Source organism: Chlorocebus sabaeus, chromosome 7 (genome assembly GCF_047675955.1).
Source record: "Chlorocebus sabaeus isolate Y175 chromosome 7, mChlSab1.0.hap1, whole genome shotgun sequence".
NCBI lineage: Eukaryota > Metazoa > Chordata > Mammalia > Primates > Cercopithecidae > Chlorocebus > Chlorocebus sabaeus.
In genome coordinates this window covers 42,411,068-42,427,150 of record NC_132910.1, presented here as the reverse complement: position 1 = coordinate 42,427,150, position 16,083 = coordinate 42,411,068, and the positions used below count along the sequence as shown (strand labels likewise).

At 33.6% G+C, this 16,083-nt stretch overlaps 1 protein-coding gene across 2 annotated transcripts in view; it reads right to left on the bottom strand.

Moving 5' to 3' along the window:
* The window catches only part of CCSER1 (coiled-coil serine rich protein 1), a 1,436,819-nt gene that overhangs the window by 625,307 nt on the left and 795,429 nt on the right, over positions 1–16,083 (bottom strand). The window contains exon 10 of one of the 2 annotated variants that reach the window (XM_073017491.1): positions 9,266–10,361. The exons of the other annotated variant lie outside the window; for it this stretch is intronic. Coding sequence (XP_072873592.1) covers positions 10,302–10,361 — 60 coding nt within the window. The 3' untranslated portion in view covers positions 9,266–10,301. Of the gene's footprint in view, positions 1–9,265; positions 10,362–16,083 lie in introns of those variants that run through there. 2 annotated transcript variants of the gene reach the window in all.

Sequence of the window (16,083 nt, the reverse complement as noted above, 5' to 3'; positions counted from 1 at the left end):
CTGCTAGACTCTATTCATCTGTGGTTGGTCAGTACATGGTGTTATACAATTTTATAGCCTAAGGACCCAACACACTGGAAGTTTTTAGTAAACATTTCTTGAATAAATAATTAAACAAAAAATCATGTGAATTCATGTGAATCATGAATTCCTAGAAAAGTCTGGTTGATAAATAAAATTATACCGAACTGAATAGTCTGAATATTTTACCTAATTCTATTTTTATAAAGCATAAGAATTCATATAAATATGCAATTTTATGATGCATATAAGTGCTTAAAATTTCAGAATCTACAAAATTCAGAAAATTAATTATTGCCAAACAGTGAGAATTGATATCTTCTCATAATTTGTGTATTCATTTAAAAATTCTATTGACAAGATTTTAAATTGTGACAATAAAACATGGCCTCGTACTTCTCATATTTATAAATCTTTGTTTTCACCCTATGTGTTATATAGAAAAAGAATAAATGAAAAAAATTGAGAACGAGAAAATATGTATCTCTAAAACTCTGATCAATGTTCTCTTCCAGCTTAAATATTTTCTAAATCCTGAAAATGAATTGGAAAATACTGTCTGAAAAGTGATGACACTAATTTCATATATATATTTATTTATATTTACATTTATATTTGGATTATAGTTAAAGTAAAACAGTAGGTTTTGGGTAATGCTAACCACCATCTTGATATAATGAATATTTACCTAACTATTCTTGTACAATGAACATCATTTGAATCAATTACTTCAGTAGGAATTTGCAAATTAATTACAAACTAGAAAAAAATAGTACCAAGGATTTCACTTTACACTCAACACTGAAAAAAAGGCAGAAAGATGCAGCTTACTTTGTTTATGAACTAAAATTACAGTAGACAATTTTCTAATTAAGTACAAATGTAAATTGGGTAATGTGGGAATTAAAGGTGGTCCTATTTTTATATCTTAAAGGATGAAAATACAACACATGATTTAGGAGATGCTATGGGAAGGTTTACCATTAAATTAGCAGGGAGAAAAAATTATATGATACCTATTTTTTCAGTTGATGCAAATTATTTCTGGATCAAGCAAAGCATATTGTTTGGGAACAGGAAAGTCATTTTTGTTTACACATTTAAGATATTATAGTTGTCACTTACAGTCTCTAGAGATACTTGCAAAGGCAAAAATGTGCTTCATGATAGGTTGTAAAGAGATAAATGACTAAAAAGTGTTGTTGAAATAACACTGTCACCGTGAATTAATTCTGACAAGTATAATAATACTTAGATTATATATCATCAAGTATGACTATTTTAATAGTTAAAATAAGCTGGAATAGGACTGTGGTAACATCAACAAATTCTAGACAATTCAGTAGATAATGCATTGATTGCAAGTAGAAATATTTTTTAAAATGTTGAAATATTTGAAAATCTAGTTGAGCTGCTGAAACATAGCTGGAGAATATGGTGTAAATAATGTTTATGTCATATATTAAAAATTGAGATAGCTTTATGTACATGTGATATATTAAGGAGAAATATTCAATTACAGGTTAAAAAATTTAATTACATTTTCTGAAAAATGTGATGGAACCCAAGATATTTCATGTCAGTTACGTAGCGTATTTACCAAATGATACTTCCCATATTTTCACTAAGACCAGATTAATCCATGGAAAAGCAGATAAAATAGTAGGCACTCATGCTGTTTGCTGGTTACTCCGTTTTCCCACTTGTAGTCATATGTTGTTTTGCTCCTCCTTGCTCCCTGGAGTGAGTTAACTGTGATCATGTGACTTGCTATGTTTTGATCAATGAAATATGAGTAGAAGTATTATATGTCACTTCTGGGTGGAAATTTAAGACCTGTTGTACAATCTAAGACATTCTCTCTTTCCCGCTGAGGCTGCAACATAACAGAGGATTGTTCCACCAGCCTGAGTCTTAGAGTGAGGGAGCATAGAGAAGTGTTGCCTGCTGAACAGCAATAGGTATACAGCATAAGCAAGAAATCGATACTTGATGTTATGAGTCACTTCTAATATTTGGGAATTGTTGTTTCTCCAGCGCCATCTAGCTGACTCTGACTGATATGGATATAGTTCATTCTGTGCTATGGGTGAGGTTTGGACTACAGTATAGTGGTGTTAAAATCTGAAATCGACTGCTTATATTTACATTCCAGTTATGTTACCCCTTGTTTGATACGAACAGCCTTAAGAATTTCATGTCACATTTCTAGGTCATAATTTACTCCTCTATAATTTTATTTTTTCCTTTTTTTTTTTTTTTTTCTGAGATAGAGTCTTGCACCCAGGCTGGAGTGCAGTGGCGTGATCTAGACTCACTGTAACCTCTGGCTCCCAGGTTCAATAGATTCTCCTGCGTCAGCCTCCAGAATAATTGGTATTAGAGGCGCCTGGCACCACGCCTGGCTAATTTTCATATTTTTACTAGAGACAGGTTTTCACCATGTTGGCCAGGCTGGTCTTGAGCTCCTAATCTCTAGCGATCCACCTGCCTTGGCCTCCCAAAGTGCTGGGATTACAGGCATGAGCCACCGCGCCTGGTCTCCTCTATAAATTAAGGATAACATTACAATCTCTCTTGAGTTTGCTATTGTTTTTAAGATTACATAAGTCAATATACATAATAAAGCAATTAGAACATTGTCACAGCAGTGCCTAATAAATATTAGTCATTATTCTCTTTGAGGAATTAAAATTAAAATATCTCGTATTTGCTCATGCTTATACTATTAGCATTATATCACTCGTTACAATTATTAGTATCATTCTTAACTGCAATTATAAAAATCAAAGGCAAAAAGTCATCTTATTAAAATTTTAGTTTATCTATTTTTTGAAAAGTGGCATACCAAGGTGATGTATATGTAATATTTCCCTATTGAGCAGAATATTGATTGCTAATAATACTAGTCATGTAATTGTGAGCAAGTTACTTAACTCCTCTATATTTCGGTTTCTTTTCTTGTGAAAGGAAATGATATAGAGTAGTTACTTTATAGCTTTGGTAAGGATCGAAATATTTAAAATAAGTAATACTTTTAGAACAACCCCTGTATAGCGTTAAAAAAAAAAAAAGGGTTAGCCATTATTGAACGGTAGAGTGATTTAGAGAAGATGGAGTTCAATGATTCCTGGAGAAGTTACAAAATATATTGGGGTAGGGAGAGGCATATGGAACTTGGTTTTCTTTTCATACAAACAAGCTAAGCGAGAAGAAATAGCATTAGAGGTTCAGGCACTAAAGGTGTTGAGACTTGAGGGTAGAAATAACACAGTCTGTTTGTGGAAAAGCAGGAGAACAGAGAAATCAGGCTGCAAATATTGTATTCAGGTTTTCTTATGTGTTTTCTCTTATGGGAATTGTTATGTATTTCTGATACACACCAAGTAAAATAAAATGAAATATAAAACAATATAGATTTTATAACTCATTAAATAAAACAATATCTGAAATATTTTGAGACAGGCAATTATAATCTGTAAAGTATGTAATGAAGTCTATAGTATAACTGAAAGAAAGACACATAATAAAGAAGGAACACAATCCATTCCAATTAGCTGAATGTGTTATTATTCTAGCAGGGGTAATTCTGCATAAATAGCAAATGAAAAATAATTTTTAAAAATACCTCTAATTTAAACTACGATATATAAATTTAAACTATTGGCTCTTCTCTTTCTGTAGTATATTATGACCCACATCCAGAAAAAAAAAATGAATATTAGTTTTTTTCCTAGTTAAATCACTAAATTATTTGTCCTTCAAAATTCCTGAGTTTGCTGAAAGTGAAAAATGAAGGGAAACATAAAGATAATCATCAAGAAAAACAATCTCTCCTATCTCTCACTTCAACTGTGTTTTAAAACATTCAAAACATGGAAGAGAAACCAAAATAACTGTGGTCTCGATCAAATAAACGTTTTCTATAAAGCATTTTCTTCACAATAATAGAGACACGAAAAATCCAAGACACTAGATTTACCATTCACGCCAATGGCGTATATCATGCTCAGAGCGAATGGTGGAGATGGAGCAGTTGGGGAAGTAGGAGTTATAGCAACTGATTTGTCTTCATGAGAAAGAAAAGAGGTAACTTCTAATCTCTGTCAACAAAAAAATTAGTCCTGCAGGTCAATAGACTAATAGTATTTGGTAGAAGGAGGGTCCTTACATATGGAAATGTTAACAGCATGTCCTAGGTTAAGGACTTATTTGACTAAATGAACTTAGAATCTATGGATTTATGCACATGGCACCCTGGAAAATGTCTCAATGTTGGGATATAAAATATCCCATTCATGAATGAAACTCTCTCTGCTGTGCGAAGTAATTCCAAAAAACTTCTCCTAAAGATCTGAGCTATGACTGCGGATCCAAGAGTGGGTGATCGATGCAGAATGAAAGGCCTTGGAGAGCTGCCTTCCACACCCCAGACCTGTTCCTGCTTCATCTGAGTTCTAAAGTGCCATTACCTCTGAAATGAATAGTAAGCTTTGATATTGGGATAATACATCTGATTGGTATGAATCTAATTTGACAATGTAGTTTTTTGTTTTAGCTCACCAGACATTGATTTTTTTTCATTAATAACCAACAATAAATTTCCAATGGATACATAGCATTCTACTAGATATTTTTCACTTTTTTTTTTTTTTTTTTTTTTTTTTTTGAGACGGAGTCTCCCTCTGGCACCCAAGCTGGAGTGCAATGGCATCATCTCAGCTCACTGTAACCTCCACCTCCCGGGTTCAAGCAATTATCTGCCTCAGCCTCCCGAGTAGCTGGGACTATAGGCTCAAGTCCCCATGCCCAGCTCATGTTTTGCATTTTAGTAGCGACGGGATTTCACCACTTTTCCCAGGCTGGTTGCAAACTCCTGAGCTCAGGCAATCTGCCCCCTCGGCCTCCCAAAGTGTTGGGATAACAGGCGTGAGCCACCACGCCTGCCCAATATTTTTCACTTTTTAAATCAATAAAAATTGGTTACTTGTTTTCTAAAGTTTACCTTCTGATACAAAAGTAACAGGCTGTGGGCAGTGGCTCATGCCTGTAATCCCAACACTTTGGGAGACTAAGGCAGGCGGATGCTTTGAGGCCTGTAGTTTGAGACCAGCCTAGGCAACATAGTGAGACTCCATCTCCACACACACACACACAAATAAATGAATTAAAATAAAAATAAAAATTAGCCTGGCACAGTGGCTCATGTTTGCTGTCCCAGCTACTCGGGAAGCTGAGGCAGGAGGATCGCTTGAGCCCAGGAGGTTGAGGCTGCAGTGAGCCATGATCGCACCACTGCACTCCAGCCTGGGTGATAGAACAAGATCCGCCCCCCTCTTTCTGTCTCTGCCTCCTGTCTCTCTCTCTTTTAGAGTACATATTTATTAGTACATTGTGTAAAGTTTTCCTCATGTTGCATAGGCATTACTGAAATGGATCAGGTAGTTTTCAAAAGGTTAGTCATTACTTTTCAGGATCTTATTCTTAAAATCCATGTGGCTACAACCGAATGGCTGTTAGATGATCATTATCTCAAAATGGATAAATCACAAAATAACATTCTATAAAAATTGCACTAGAAATATAAATTGAACTCTAAATCTATATGAACATAATAACTTTTTAAGAAATATATGAACCATGAGGTAAACAAAATTAAAATCTGTGTAGCATATTTCTTGCCAAAGTTACTTGTTCTTTCAAGCTTACTGTTATATTTAGTGAAAAGGTACACAGAAATTTCTTCCAAGGTCGGAAATCTTGCCAGTTTCATTACGAAGAAAGTTTTCTGAAAAGCCTGAGCATGAAGGCATGACATTCATTCACTCTCCCCGATCATTATATTCAAAATTTATTAGCACATATACCTTCCAGGCTGTTCATCAAAGTTTCAGTTACTGGCTATTCTTCCTCACAGGGGTGAGAGAATACTTCCTTTACTATATATGTATATGAAATATATATATTCATATATATGAATATATTTCATACATATGAAAAAATAATTTAAAATTTATATTATATTTATTTTATATATCACATATTTAATTATATATATCATATAATATATATGCTCTATATAATAATTATATATCATAAATATATATCATATATTTATATATATATATAATTTTTTAAGGAAAGTTAAAAAATCTAAACTATATCTTAGAGGGAAGAAGCAATCTTTTTACCCTTACTGCAATAATTGCTTTTCTCCATCAGGATCAAATTGGCCTTCACCTGCCATTTTTCTTTCTGGGAGTCAGGAAACTTGTCCTTCTGCACAAAGAATACTTATGCTACCTATATATTTTCTCCTCCGTATCAAGTTTCTTTCTTTTTATTCTTTTAAGACAGCTTTTAAATGAGGAAACCCTCCTTTCCTATATAAGTGTGTGTGTGCCCATATATAACGTGACCACAATTTTACAAATTAAGGAGGCAAACAGCTTTCAGATAGTAAGAAAGTAGCCAGAAAATATTTTATCATTTGAGACTCTGTTCATCAATTTCTTGTATGTGTATCCCCACACAAAAATCAAAGAGGAAAACAGAAAAAAAAAAAAAAAAAAGGTTTCACACCAGAGAGGCAAGAGAGAACCAATGCATAGATTCAAAAAGTATGATTTGGTGTAAAAGATAAAATAACATGCTTATGTATTTCTTCCTCCCCCCATTTTATAGCCTATCATATTCTTCTCCATTATGCAAATTCAGATATCCAACAGATGTCATTTAGAAGACAGGATATTTCCCAGCTGGGAATTGGGGCTCACACCTGTAATCCCAGCACTTTGGGAGGCCAAGGTGGGTGGATCGCTTGAGCTCACAAGTTTAAGACCAGCCTAGGCAACGTGGTGAAACCCCATCTCCCCAAAAAAATACAAAAAAATGAGTCGGGTATGATGGTGTGTGCCTCTAGTCCCAGCTACTTGGGAGGCTGAGGTCAGAGGATGGCTTGAGCCTGAGAGGCAGAGGTTGCAGGGTCAAGATCGCACCACTTGCACTGCAGCCTGGGAGACAGAGCCAGATCTTGTCTCAAAAAAAAAAAAAAAAAAAAAAATATTCTAACAACTCTTAATGCTTATTAACACCAAGAAAGAATAGTTTTTCTTTTTCTTTCCCCCAAAGGGGGATATACACATCAATCTATTCATTGACATGTAGACTTGTTTCAAGTAAATATAGCAAATGAAATTGACATGTTTGAAAATAAGTTAGTGTTATTGTTTCCTTTTCAAGGTGCCAGCATACAATACTGGTGATTACCTAAAAAATCACCAAGTAAGATAGAGATTTGTTTTAGAGAGAGTGATTACATATGAAAAAGTTAAAATAGTATATAACTGTATTTGGAGAGTACTATAAGGAGAAGTAAGCTCAAAATACAAAATGAAAAGCATCTCCTTGTTAAATTTGGACATTTCTGCTTCTAGTTGCAAGTTAGATATGAAAAAGAAAGTGCATTTTATTTTATAATGAAATAAATATTTAAAACAATATTAAATTTAGGTAACTAAGGAAAACTAAGGAAGTTTTTATGTATGTGACAATAAAATCATGTGTCACAATAAAATCATATGGATATCATATAGTAACGTATGCATATAGTAACATATTACTTTAGGGTCTTCATTAAAAAATCATTTAAAACATAGCTATATGTAATAAACTTAACAGATAATGATAAGTGCCTACATTCTAAAACTTGGTAAGTCAAATTAAATTGTCAGAATGATTTAAAACATAAATATGTTCATAGTCATTGAAGTACCTAGCTAAAGGGTCCGTGGCTTTCCTTCCATGCATTTCTCTATATTTGTATAAATAATTCTCACTCTTATAAAATATTTCCCTTAACTCATACATTTCACACCTTACGCATAGTAGGTAGCATTCACAAAGTAAATGTTTACCATTGCAATTATCCCTAGTTCATAAGGAGTACTTCAAAATTCAAGCTTAATAATATAATATATACATAATACACAATTATATATTTTCATATGTAATCAATGCATACATTGTATTTAATTCTGCAATTCTACAACCCACCAGCATTTTGGAATCAGGAAAGCAAAACAAAACCCTGACTTTTGATGTGGAGCACATGAGAACAATCTATGTCTTTGTCTTTTGTTAGAAAAGTAATATGAATTTGAGAAAGTTACTCGACTTCTTCAAATTTGAGTTCCTTTCTTTATTTGAAAGATGATGACAAGTTTGCTCAATCTTATATTTTGAATTAATGATTGTGAGAACATATTGGACAAGCATGCTGGCATAATAGTAGAAAATAATGTTCCTTTGATCAATAAATACTGATGTCTCTTGTCCCTCCTTTGGGAAATAATTATCAACCATAATTTTGTTACACGTTGGAACATAGCACAAAAATTACAACAGTTCTCAGGCATTTTTCTAAAAATGAAAACAACATCCCCAAAAATCCCTATTTAAATTTCACTTTTAATGTAATCAAATAAATATTTATACAAAACACTTTAAGAGTCTAATGGACAAATTATGTAATGAACACTGTGAGAAAGTCTGAAAATATTTCCCCTTGAAAATAAAATTATTGATGTTTAAACATGTTTACTGATGTATATTTAGAATTGATTCAGTTACAAGGAAAGAATAAAATGAAAAAGGAGGGGAAGGGAGGAGAAAGGAAGGAAGGAAGGGAGGGAGGGAGGGAGGGAGGGAGGGAGGGAGGGAGGGAAGGAAAGAGGGAAGGAGGAAAGAAAAATAGAGTTTTGCTGGTATTAAAAATAAATCATAAAATTGTACCGTTTGAAACAGGTGACCTTTTCTTTTCCGTAGTTAAAGCTTCAGCGAAATTGCTTTTGAGGAAAAAATGTACCTTTCTTTATTGACTTACTTCACTTGCTAATACAAATTATTTTGTCTTGGTAGCCTGGTCAAAAGATCTTCAATTGAATTCTTGCTTCTTCAAGATAATATGGTATTGACCATTCATGTAGATAAAAATCTTTACCAGGGGAGTGCTTTAATTTAAGGGAATGGAGCTTTATATTATCTGCATTTAAAGGTTTCAAATATAAAATAAGACAACAAAAAGAAAGAGATAAGAATAGGATAAAAGAAGGAACTCCAGAAAACTGTTAGAAAAACAAACAAATGTTTTTGTATTTTAGATCGCAGAGGGTGTTTTAAGAGGCAAAACCAACAAGGGCAAATACACCATTTTGTGTAAATAAATATATTTATAGTTTTTATTTTAATACCATGTTTTAAACCCAGCATTTACGATTCATAATATTATGTTACATAATGATTGAAATAATTTAATTAATTTTATAACATATTTATAAAGGTTACCATCATTAACCATGATTACTTCATTGTCTGTTTGCACGACACGGAGAACTCTCAGTAAAACCTGCTTTCTTCTTCTTGGCTCTATGACTTTTCTATTGCCCTGAACCCTGACCACAACATTAAGCCATTCTTTTGGGCTGTCTATCTCTGTCACCTATCCTTGCAGTAAACTGCAACATTCAGGAGTGCCTTGTAGCCACCTGGTCACTTGATAATTAAAGTGACCTGTTACACAAAGGCAACAGACAGAGACACACAGAAACAAGGAAACAATGTCATGTCCAGGCCACAGATACCCTTTTCGGATACATTCAGGAGACTCCCTTTAATATGAGGTTATCTTCCAATAAATCATCTTCAACTATTTAGTAATCTAAACAGGTGTTACATTTTCTGTAGTTAGAATAAGACTCTTCATTATTTATTCTAATTAAAGACATAATGCTTTCATCTTTTGATTTTGATGCGAGGGAAAGCAGATTGTAGATCATTTTGTTCTTCAGTAGGAAATGTCCTACTAAGATGGAAGACACTAAAGGCATTGTTTTCAAACTTATCTAATTTACATAGAATATGTGATGAAATTAAATTAAGACTATAACCAGGGAGACCAATGACATGGATGAGAAGAGTGAACAAAAAATACTTACTGCCAAGTGGAATATTACATTTTAGAATATTTGCATATAGAAATAATTTTTAAACAAAATCTATTTTTGATTTAAAAATACAATGAGAATAAAGCAGAAATATGCTTAGTTGAATCTTCATCAATATTTTATATGATTTTTGCAAATGTAAAAATTGTGAATTGAACTGAAAATACTTCTATATTACATACTTAAAATATGAAATGATGAAAACATTGTTTTTACTCAATATTTTACATGTCATAGATTAGTGATGCATTTCTTATTGGCAAATAATGATTTATCCTAAGTTGAAATAAGTACTGGTTTAAATAAACCTTCAGTGCATGTAGGATTCCACAGGGCCTTGAAAAGAAGAAAACAAAAAGAAATGAATGAAATCAATAAAATAAAATGAAATTTTACTTAATATGAATATTTAAAATGTTCACAGACTTTTAACAAACACATACCAACATAAAACGGTTCTATTTATGATTTTCTCAAGCAAAAATTGCTCTTAACATTTATAACAAATATATTAGTAATGCATATAGGCTCCCAACTTCCAATTAAATATGCTCTATTACCAAACATGAGATTAAAGAGGAAAGATTAATTAGCAAATATTTTAATTTCCTTGGTTTTATAATTAGAGTACAAAAACAAGTTTTAATAAACTGTTTTTCTTTATGTATTCCTCCATCTTAAAGAAAACTGCAAGAAAATGAAATAATTAAGCACTATGTAAGTCTCATGTGGCTGTCCTGGTATTTTTGTAACCCGTAGTCACCATCCAAAGTACTAAACACAAAGCTTCAACAGAATTTTGTTAATCTGCAACAATTATTATCTTATTATTATATTTTAATCTCTAAACTTTATCACAATTTTAAGTAATAAGAAATATAAGACATTTCAAAATATTTCACCCTTTTTACAAAAGGAGACTTCATTTTGTGCTGGTACTATAAATGAAAAGAAGTATAAATTGCAAGAAGCATAGAATGTGATATCTGCTCTCAGGAGTGTAAAAATTTAGTTAGAGTGATATAAATGAATATAGGAAAGGATGAGCCATACTACAGAGATGGTAAGTTATAATAAATATGACATATACATGCTAATATAGGAAACTGGCAATATTATATAGGACTGGTAACTGTAAAATAAAGGTAGGTTAAATAGAACTGATAACTGCTGAAGGAGTTCTACAGAAAGAGAAATCATTCCTTGTTTGCATTATCCAATCAAGGATATGAAATTGGAGGTTGGCTTAAAATAGAGATATATTGTGGGGCAGAGGTATTCCCGATGAAATGGTTAAAAATAAACCAAAAATGAAACAAAATCTAAAAACTTAGAAAATGATTAACAGTTTATAATGAATCAGTGTTGATGGAATAAAAAGTTTTAGTTTGAAAACAGTAGGTGTTCAAACTGCATAAATAGGGGAGGGTACAATTTTAGCAGCCATGGATGCTGATTTGGGGAGTGTGGATTCTATCCTACATGCCTTATTAAGCCATTCAGTGTGTGTGTGTGTGTGTTTCAAATTAGAAATACAACACAATGTAAGCTGTGTGTTTGCATTTATTTTTTATTTTTGGAAAATGTATCTGTGGTGTTACACAGATTAGAATGCATAGAGACTAAATGTAACATGACAAGACCAAAAGCAATATGAGGAAATCCTGAAGCACTCAGCAGGATTGAGAGTTGAATGTTTTTGGCAGTATGATTTTCCCTGTCACCATGCTTGTCCTGGTTCTGTGAACAGTGACCCATCACTCGAGTTCCAGCTCAAATGCAACACTGGCTTTAGAACCATCTTCCCTGATGGCTCTTTTCTAGACAGTAGCTCCTTCCCTTCACTTAGTTTCTCTTAATCTCATCTTTCTGTTTATCTCCTTTATGCCCTTAACACAGTGTGAAATTCTCTTGTTTACCTCTTTGGTTTTTAGTTTACTGCCTGTCTTCATTGAGTAGAATATGAGGTTTATGAAGACAAAAAACTTGTCTGGTTGTGTCTGCTTGGTGTTCACTGCTACAATCTCAGCGTCTGGAATATCTCTCTCTTTTTTTCTTTTACGTAACTGTTTGTAAATGATGGGGTAATACAAGGAACATCAGGACTATAAATGTGTGTTACACACAGATGCAAATATGGTATTGCCAGCCATTTTCTTAAAAAAAGTCCACAAAATCTTTAAGACTAAGGATTAAACATTAAGAAGATGCCTGACATTCAGTATTTATTACACAAATACTAGTTGAGTGAATGTGAAAGACAGAGAGAATATATTTTTATATGTTATTTTATACATTTTAGAAATCTGGAATTCTGTTTTTCTGTGTAATTTAAGGCTCCTAACATTCATATACTTAATGAAAATCTAACCCAGATCCACTTTTTAATTTTAAAATAGTAAAATGAAGGGAAAAAATCATAATAGCCTGAATATGTTCAGAGACACACATGTAATGAAAATATATGATACTAACATTTCTCTTTCCACAAAAGTTTTAAAACTCTAATATTTGTAATGTGAAGTGGACAAAAAAATCTTTAATATATCTGTGTCATTTTGAGCAAGTAGAACATGAAGACAATTGCAAAGAAATAGTAAAGTTCACTTAATGAGAACAAATGGCTTCCTGTGACTACATTGTAGTGAAAATAATACTTTGAAAGATTCTTTTTTATGATTTACCACTCTGAGGATATTATAAACTAGGAAAATCAGCTACAAAATAGATTAATCTTCTTGGGCTTTAAGGTATAATGCATTCAATATATTGTCAAATTAGAAAGAAAATTCTGCAATATTTAACATTTATTTTTAATAACTACATTTTAGAAACAAAATTGTCATTAAATTCTTTGTTTCCACAAAATTTTCCAAGTTATTTTATTTTGTAAGAAAGTAGGTCTTGAATAGAAAGTAAATACATTATGCAAATAATTTCATATTCAAGTTTGCAGTGATGAGCTTTCTTTTTTAAATAATGTATTTCTACTTTGAAAGTACATTTTATTATTATAAAAATACATATGTTCATTGCAAAAAGTGACAAAAAGAGATAAACAAAAATAAGGAAATAAAATGGTACATTCCTACAAACCAGAGATCGCCACTATACCAAGCTTTCTGGATTCATTTCCACTTTTTTTTTTTTTTTTTAAATTAAAAAGGGAACCGCATAGTACACTCTGTTTTTCATTTTGCTTGCCGTTTTCCCCAGTAGTAACCTCTAACTGTTCTTGTAAAGAAGTTTTCATCATATCTAATAGCAATCCTTGTTCAAATTTCTTCAGATGTACCTCAAATACACGTTACTGCTGGACTGCCCATCCCAATTTAGTCCTGGCCATACATTATATCTTACTATAATGCCATTTAAATATTTTTGTGTATTTTTAAGCTGGGAAACCATTCCCTTTATTGAGAAAACTTTTAAGATACAGAAAAACAGACTTGCAATATTCTTTTTTCTATTTTTTTAATTATTATACTTTAAGTTCTAGGGTACATGTGCATAACATGCAGGTTTGTTACATATGTATACTTGTGCCATGTTGGTGTGCTGCACCCATCAACTCGTCAGCACCCATCAACTCGTCATTTACATCAGGTATAACTCCCAATGCAATCCCTCCCCCCCTCACCCCTTCCCCATAGTAGGCCCCTGTGTGTGATGTTCCCCTTCCTGAGTCCAAGTGATCTCATTGTTCAGTTCCCACCTATGAGTGAGAACATGCTGTGTTTGGTTTTCTATTCTTGCGATAGTTTGCTGAGAATGATGGTTTCCAGCTGCATCCATGTCCCTACAAAGGACACAAACTCATCCTTTTTTTATGGCTGCATAGTATTCCATTGTGTATATGTGCCACACTTAGACTTGTACTATTAACACCTGCATAGCCTTCACCTCGTATCTTAGTCCATTTTGCATTGCTCTAACACCTGGGACTGGGTAATTTATTTATTTATTTTTTAAAAAGGTTTATTTGGCTCAGGATTATGCAAGCTGGAAGACTGGGCATCCGGTGAAAGTCTCAGCCTACTTCCACTAGTGGCAGAAATGGAAGGGGAGCTGGTATGTGCAGACATGACACTCGCTACCCAAGAGGAAGCAGGAGAGACAGTGGGGAGGTGACAGTGGGGAGGTGATTGCTCTCTCAGGAACTCACTCACCCCAAGGGTGGGCATTAATCTATTAATCTATTTATCTATTAATGAGAGATCTCTCTCATGACCCAAACATGCCCTATTCTCCCATTAAGCCCCATCTCCAATTGAGAATCAAATTTCAGCATGAGATTTGGAGGAGATGAACATTGAAATCATGGCACCTAGATTCAGTAATTAAGAGTTGCCGGCCGGGCGCGGTGGCTCAAGCCTGTAATCCCAGCACTTTGGGAGGCCGAGACGGGTGGATCACGAGGTCAGGAGATCGAGATCATCCTGGCTAACACGGGGAAACCCCGTCTCTACTGAAAAATACAAAAAACTAGCCGGGCGAGGTGGTGGGCGCCTGTAGTCCCAGCTACTCGGGAGGCTGAGGCAGGAGAATGGCGTAAACCCGGGAGGCGGAGCTTGCAGTGAGCTGAGATCCGGCCACTGCCCTCCAGCCTGGGCGGCAGAGCGAGACTCCGTCTCAAAAAAAAAGAGTTGCCATAGCTGCTTTTGGTCTTCTCTCCCTCTCTCTAGTTATTCACTATATCTATATGTGTGTGTGTCTGTGTGTGTATATATACACACACACATACATACACAAATATATATACACACACATATACACACACACATATATTCGCATTTCACATGTTGTTATGTCTGTTTAGTTTCTTTAATCAAGATAGTCCCTTAATTTTGTGTGTGTGTGTGTGTGTGTGTGTGTGTGTGTGTGTGTGTGAGACAGAGTTTTGGTCGTGTTGCCCAGGCTGGAGTGCAATGGCACAATGTTGGCTCACTGCAACCTCCACCTCCTGGGTTCAAGCGATTCTCCAGCCTCAGTCTCCTCAGCTGCTGGGATTACAGGCTTGTGCCACTATGTCCAGCTAATTTTGTATTATTAGTAGAGATGGGGTTTCTCCATGTTGGTCAGGCTGGTCTAGAACTCCCAACCTCACATGATCCACCTGCCTCAGCCTCCCAAAGTGCTGGGATTAAAGGCGTGAGCCACCAAGCCTGGCAGATAGTCCCCCAATTTTTAATAGCATCTTCTTTTTTAAGGATACCATATGAGTTGTCTTGTAGAATACTGCCCACGTGGATTTTGTCTGATTGTTGACTGATGGTATTGTTTAACTTATTCACCCACCTCTGTTTCCTGACTACTGAAAGTTAAGCCTATAAGCTTGAAAGGTTTATACTTTTTCAGTGGGAAAAACAAGAAAATATTCTTCAATTAACAAATAGTAAGTTCATATTGACACTTTACATTTGAATATAACATTACCAGGTTCTTTCCTTTATCTTGTATTATCATAGTTACATTTATTTTCTCTTATCCTGAAATAACTTGGATGCTAGAAACATTAGATTTAGCTGTTAAATATTATAACACACAAATAACTTCCCAAGTATTACAGCAATAGTAATGTAATTTTACTTCTGATTGAAGTTTTAGATTTTTTTGCACTTGTATTTGTCCTTATACAGTAACTCATATGATGATAAGCCATTATCAAATAGCCCCCTATTGTTATATGTGTTGTTTTTCATCTTTAACTGTTACACAAAATTATCATAAAGAAAACCTTATGAAAATATTGTTTGGCACATAAGAAAGTGTATGTTCAGGTTAAATTTCTAGAGATAGCATTGCTAGGTGTAGGATAAGACCACACATAATTCTATTAGAGTGTTCAAAATCCTCTTCCGGAGAGTATGTGCCATTGCTATTCTTTAGTAGGAGAAAATTTAAAACAAAATGTAAAAAATGTTTAAAATATTAATGTGATTTAATGATATTCAGTCCTTTAAATTATGAATAGTAAAATTAATTCATTAATATTACAGGAAAATAATATGGATCTATCTGACATGCCAAAAACATATATGAAAACATATATGTTTAT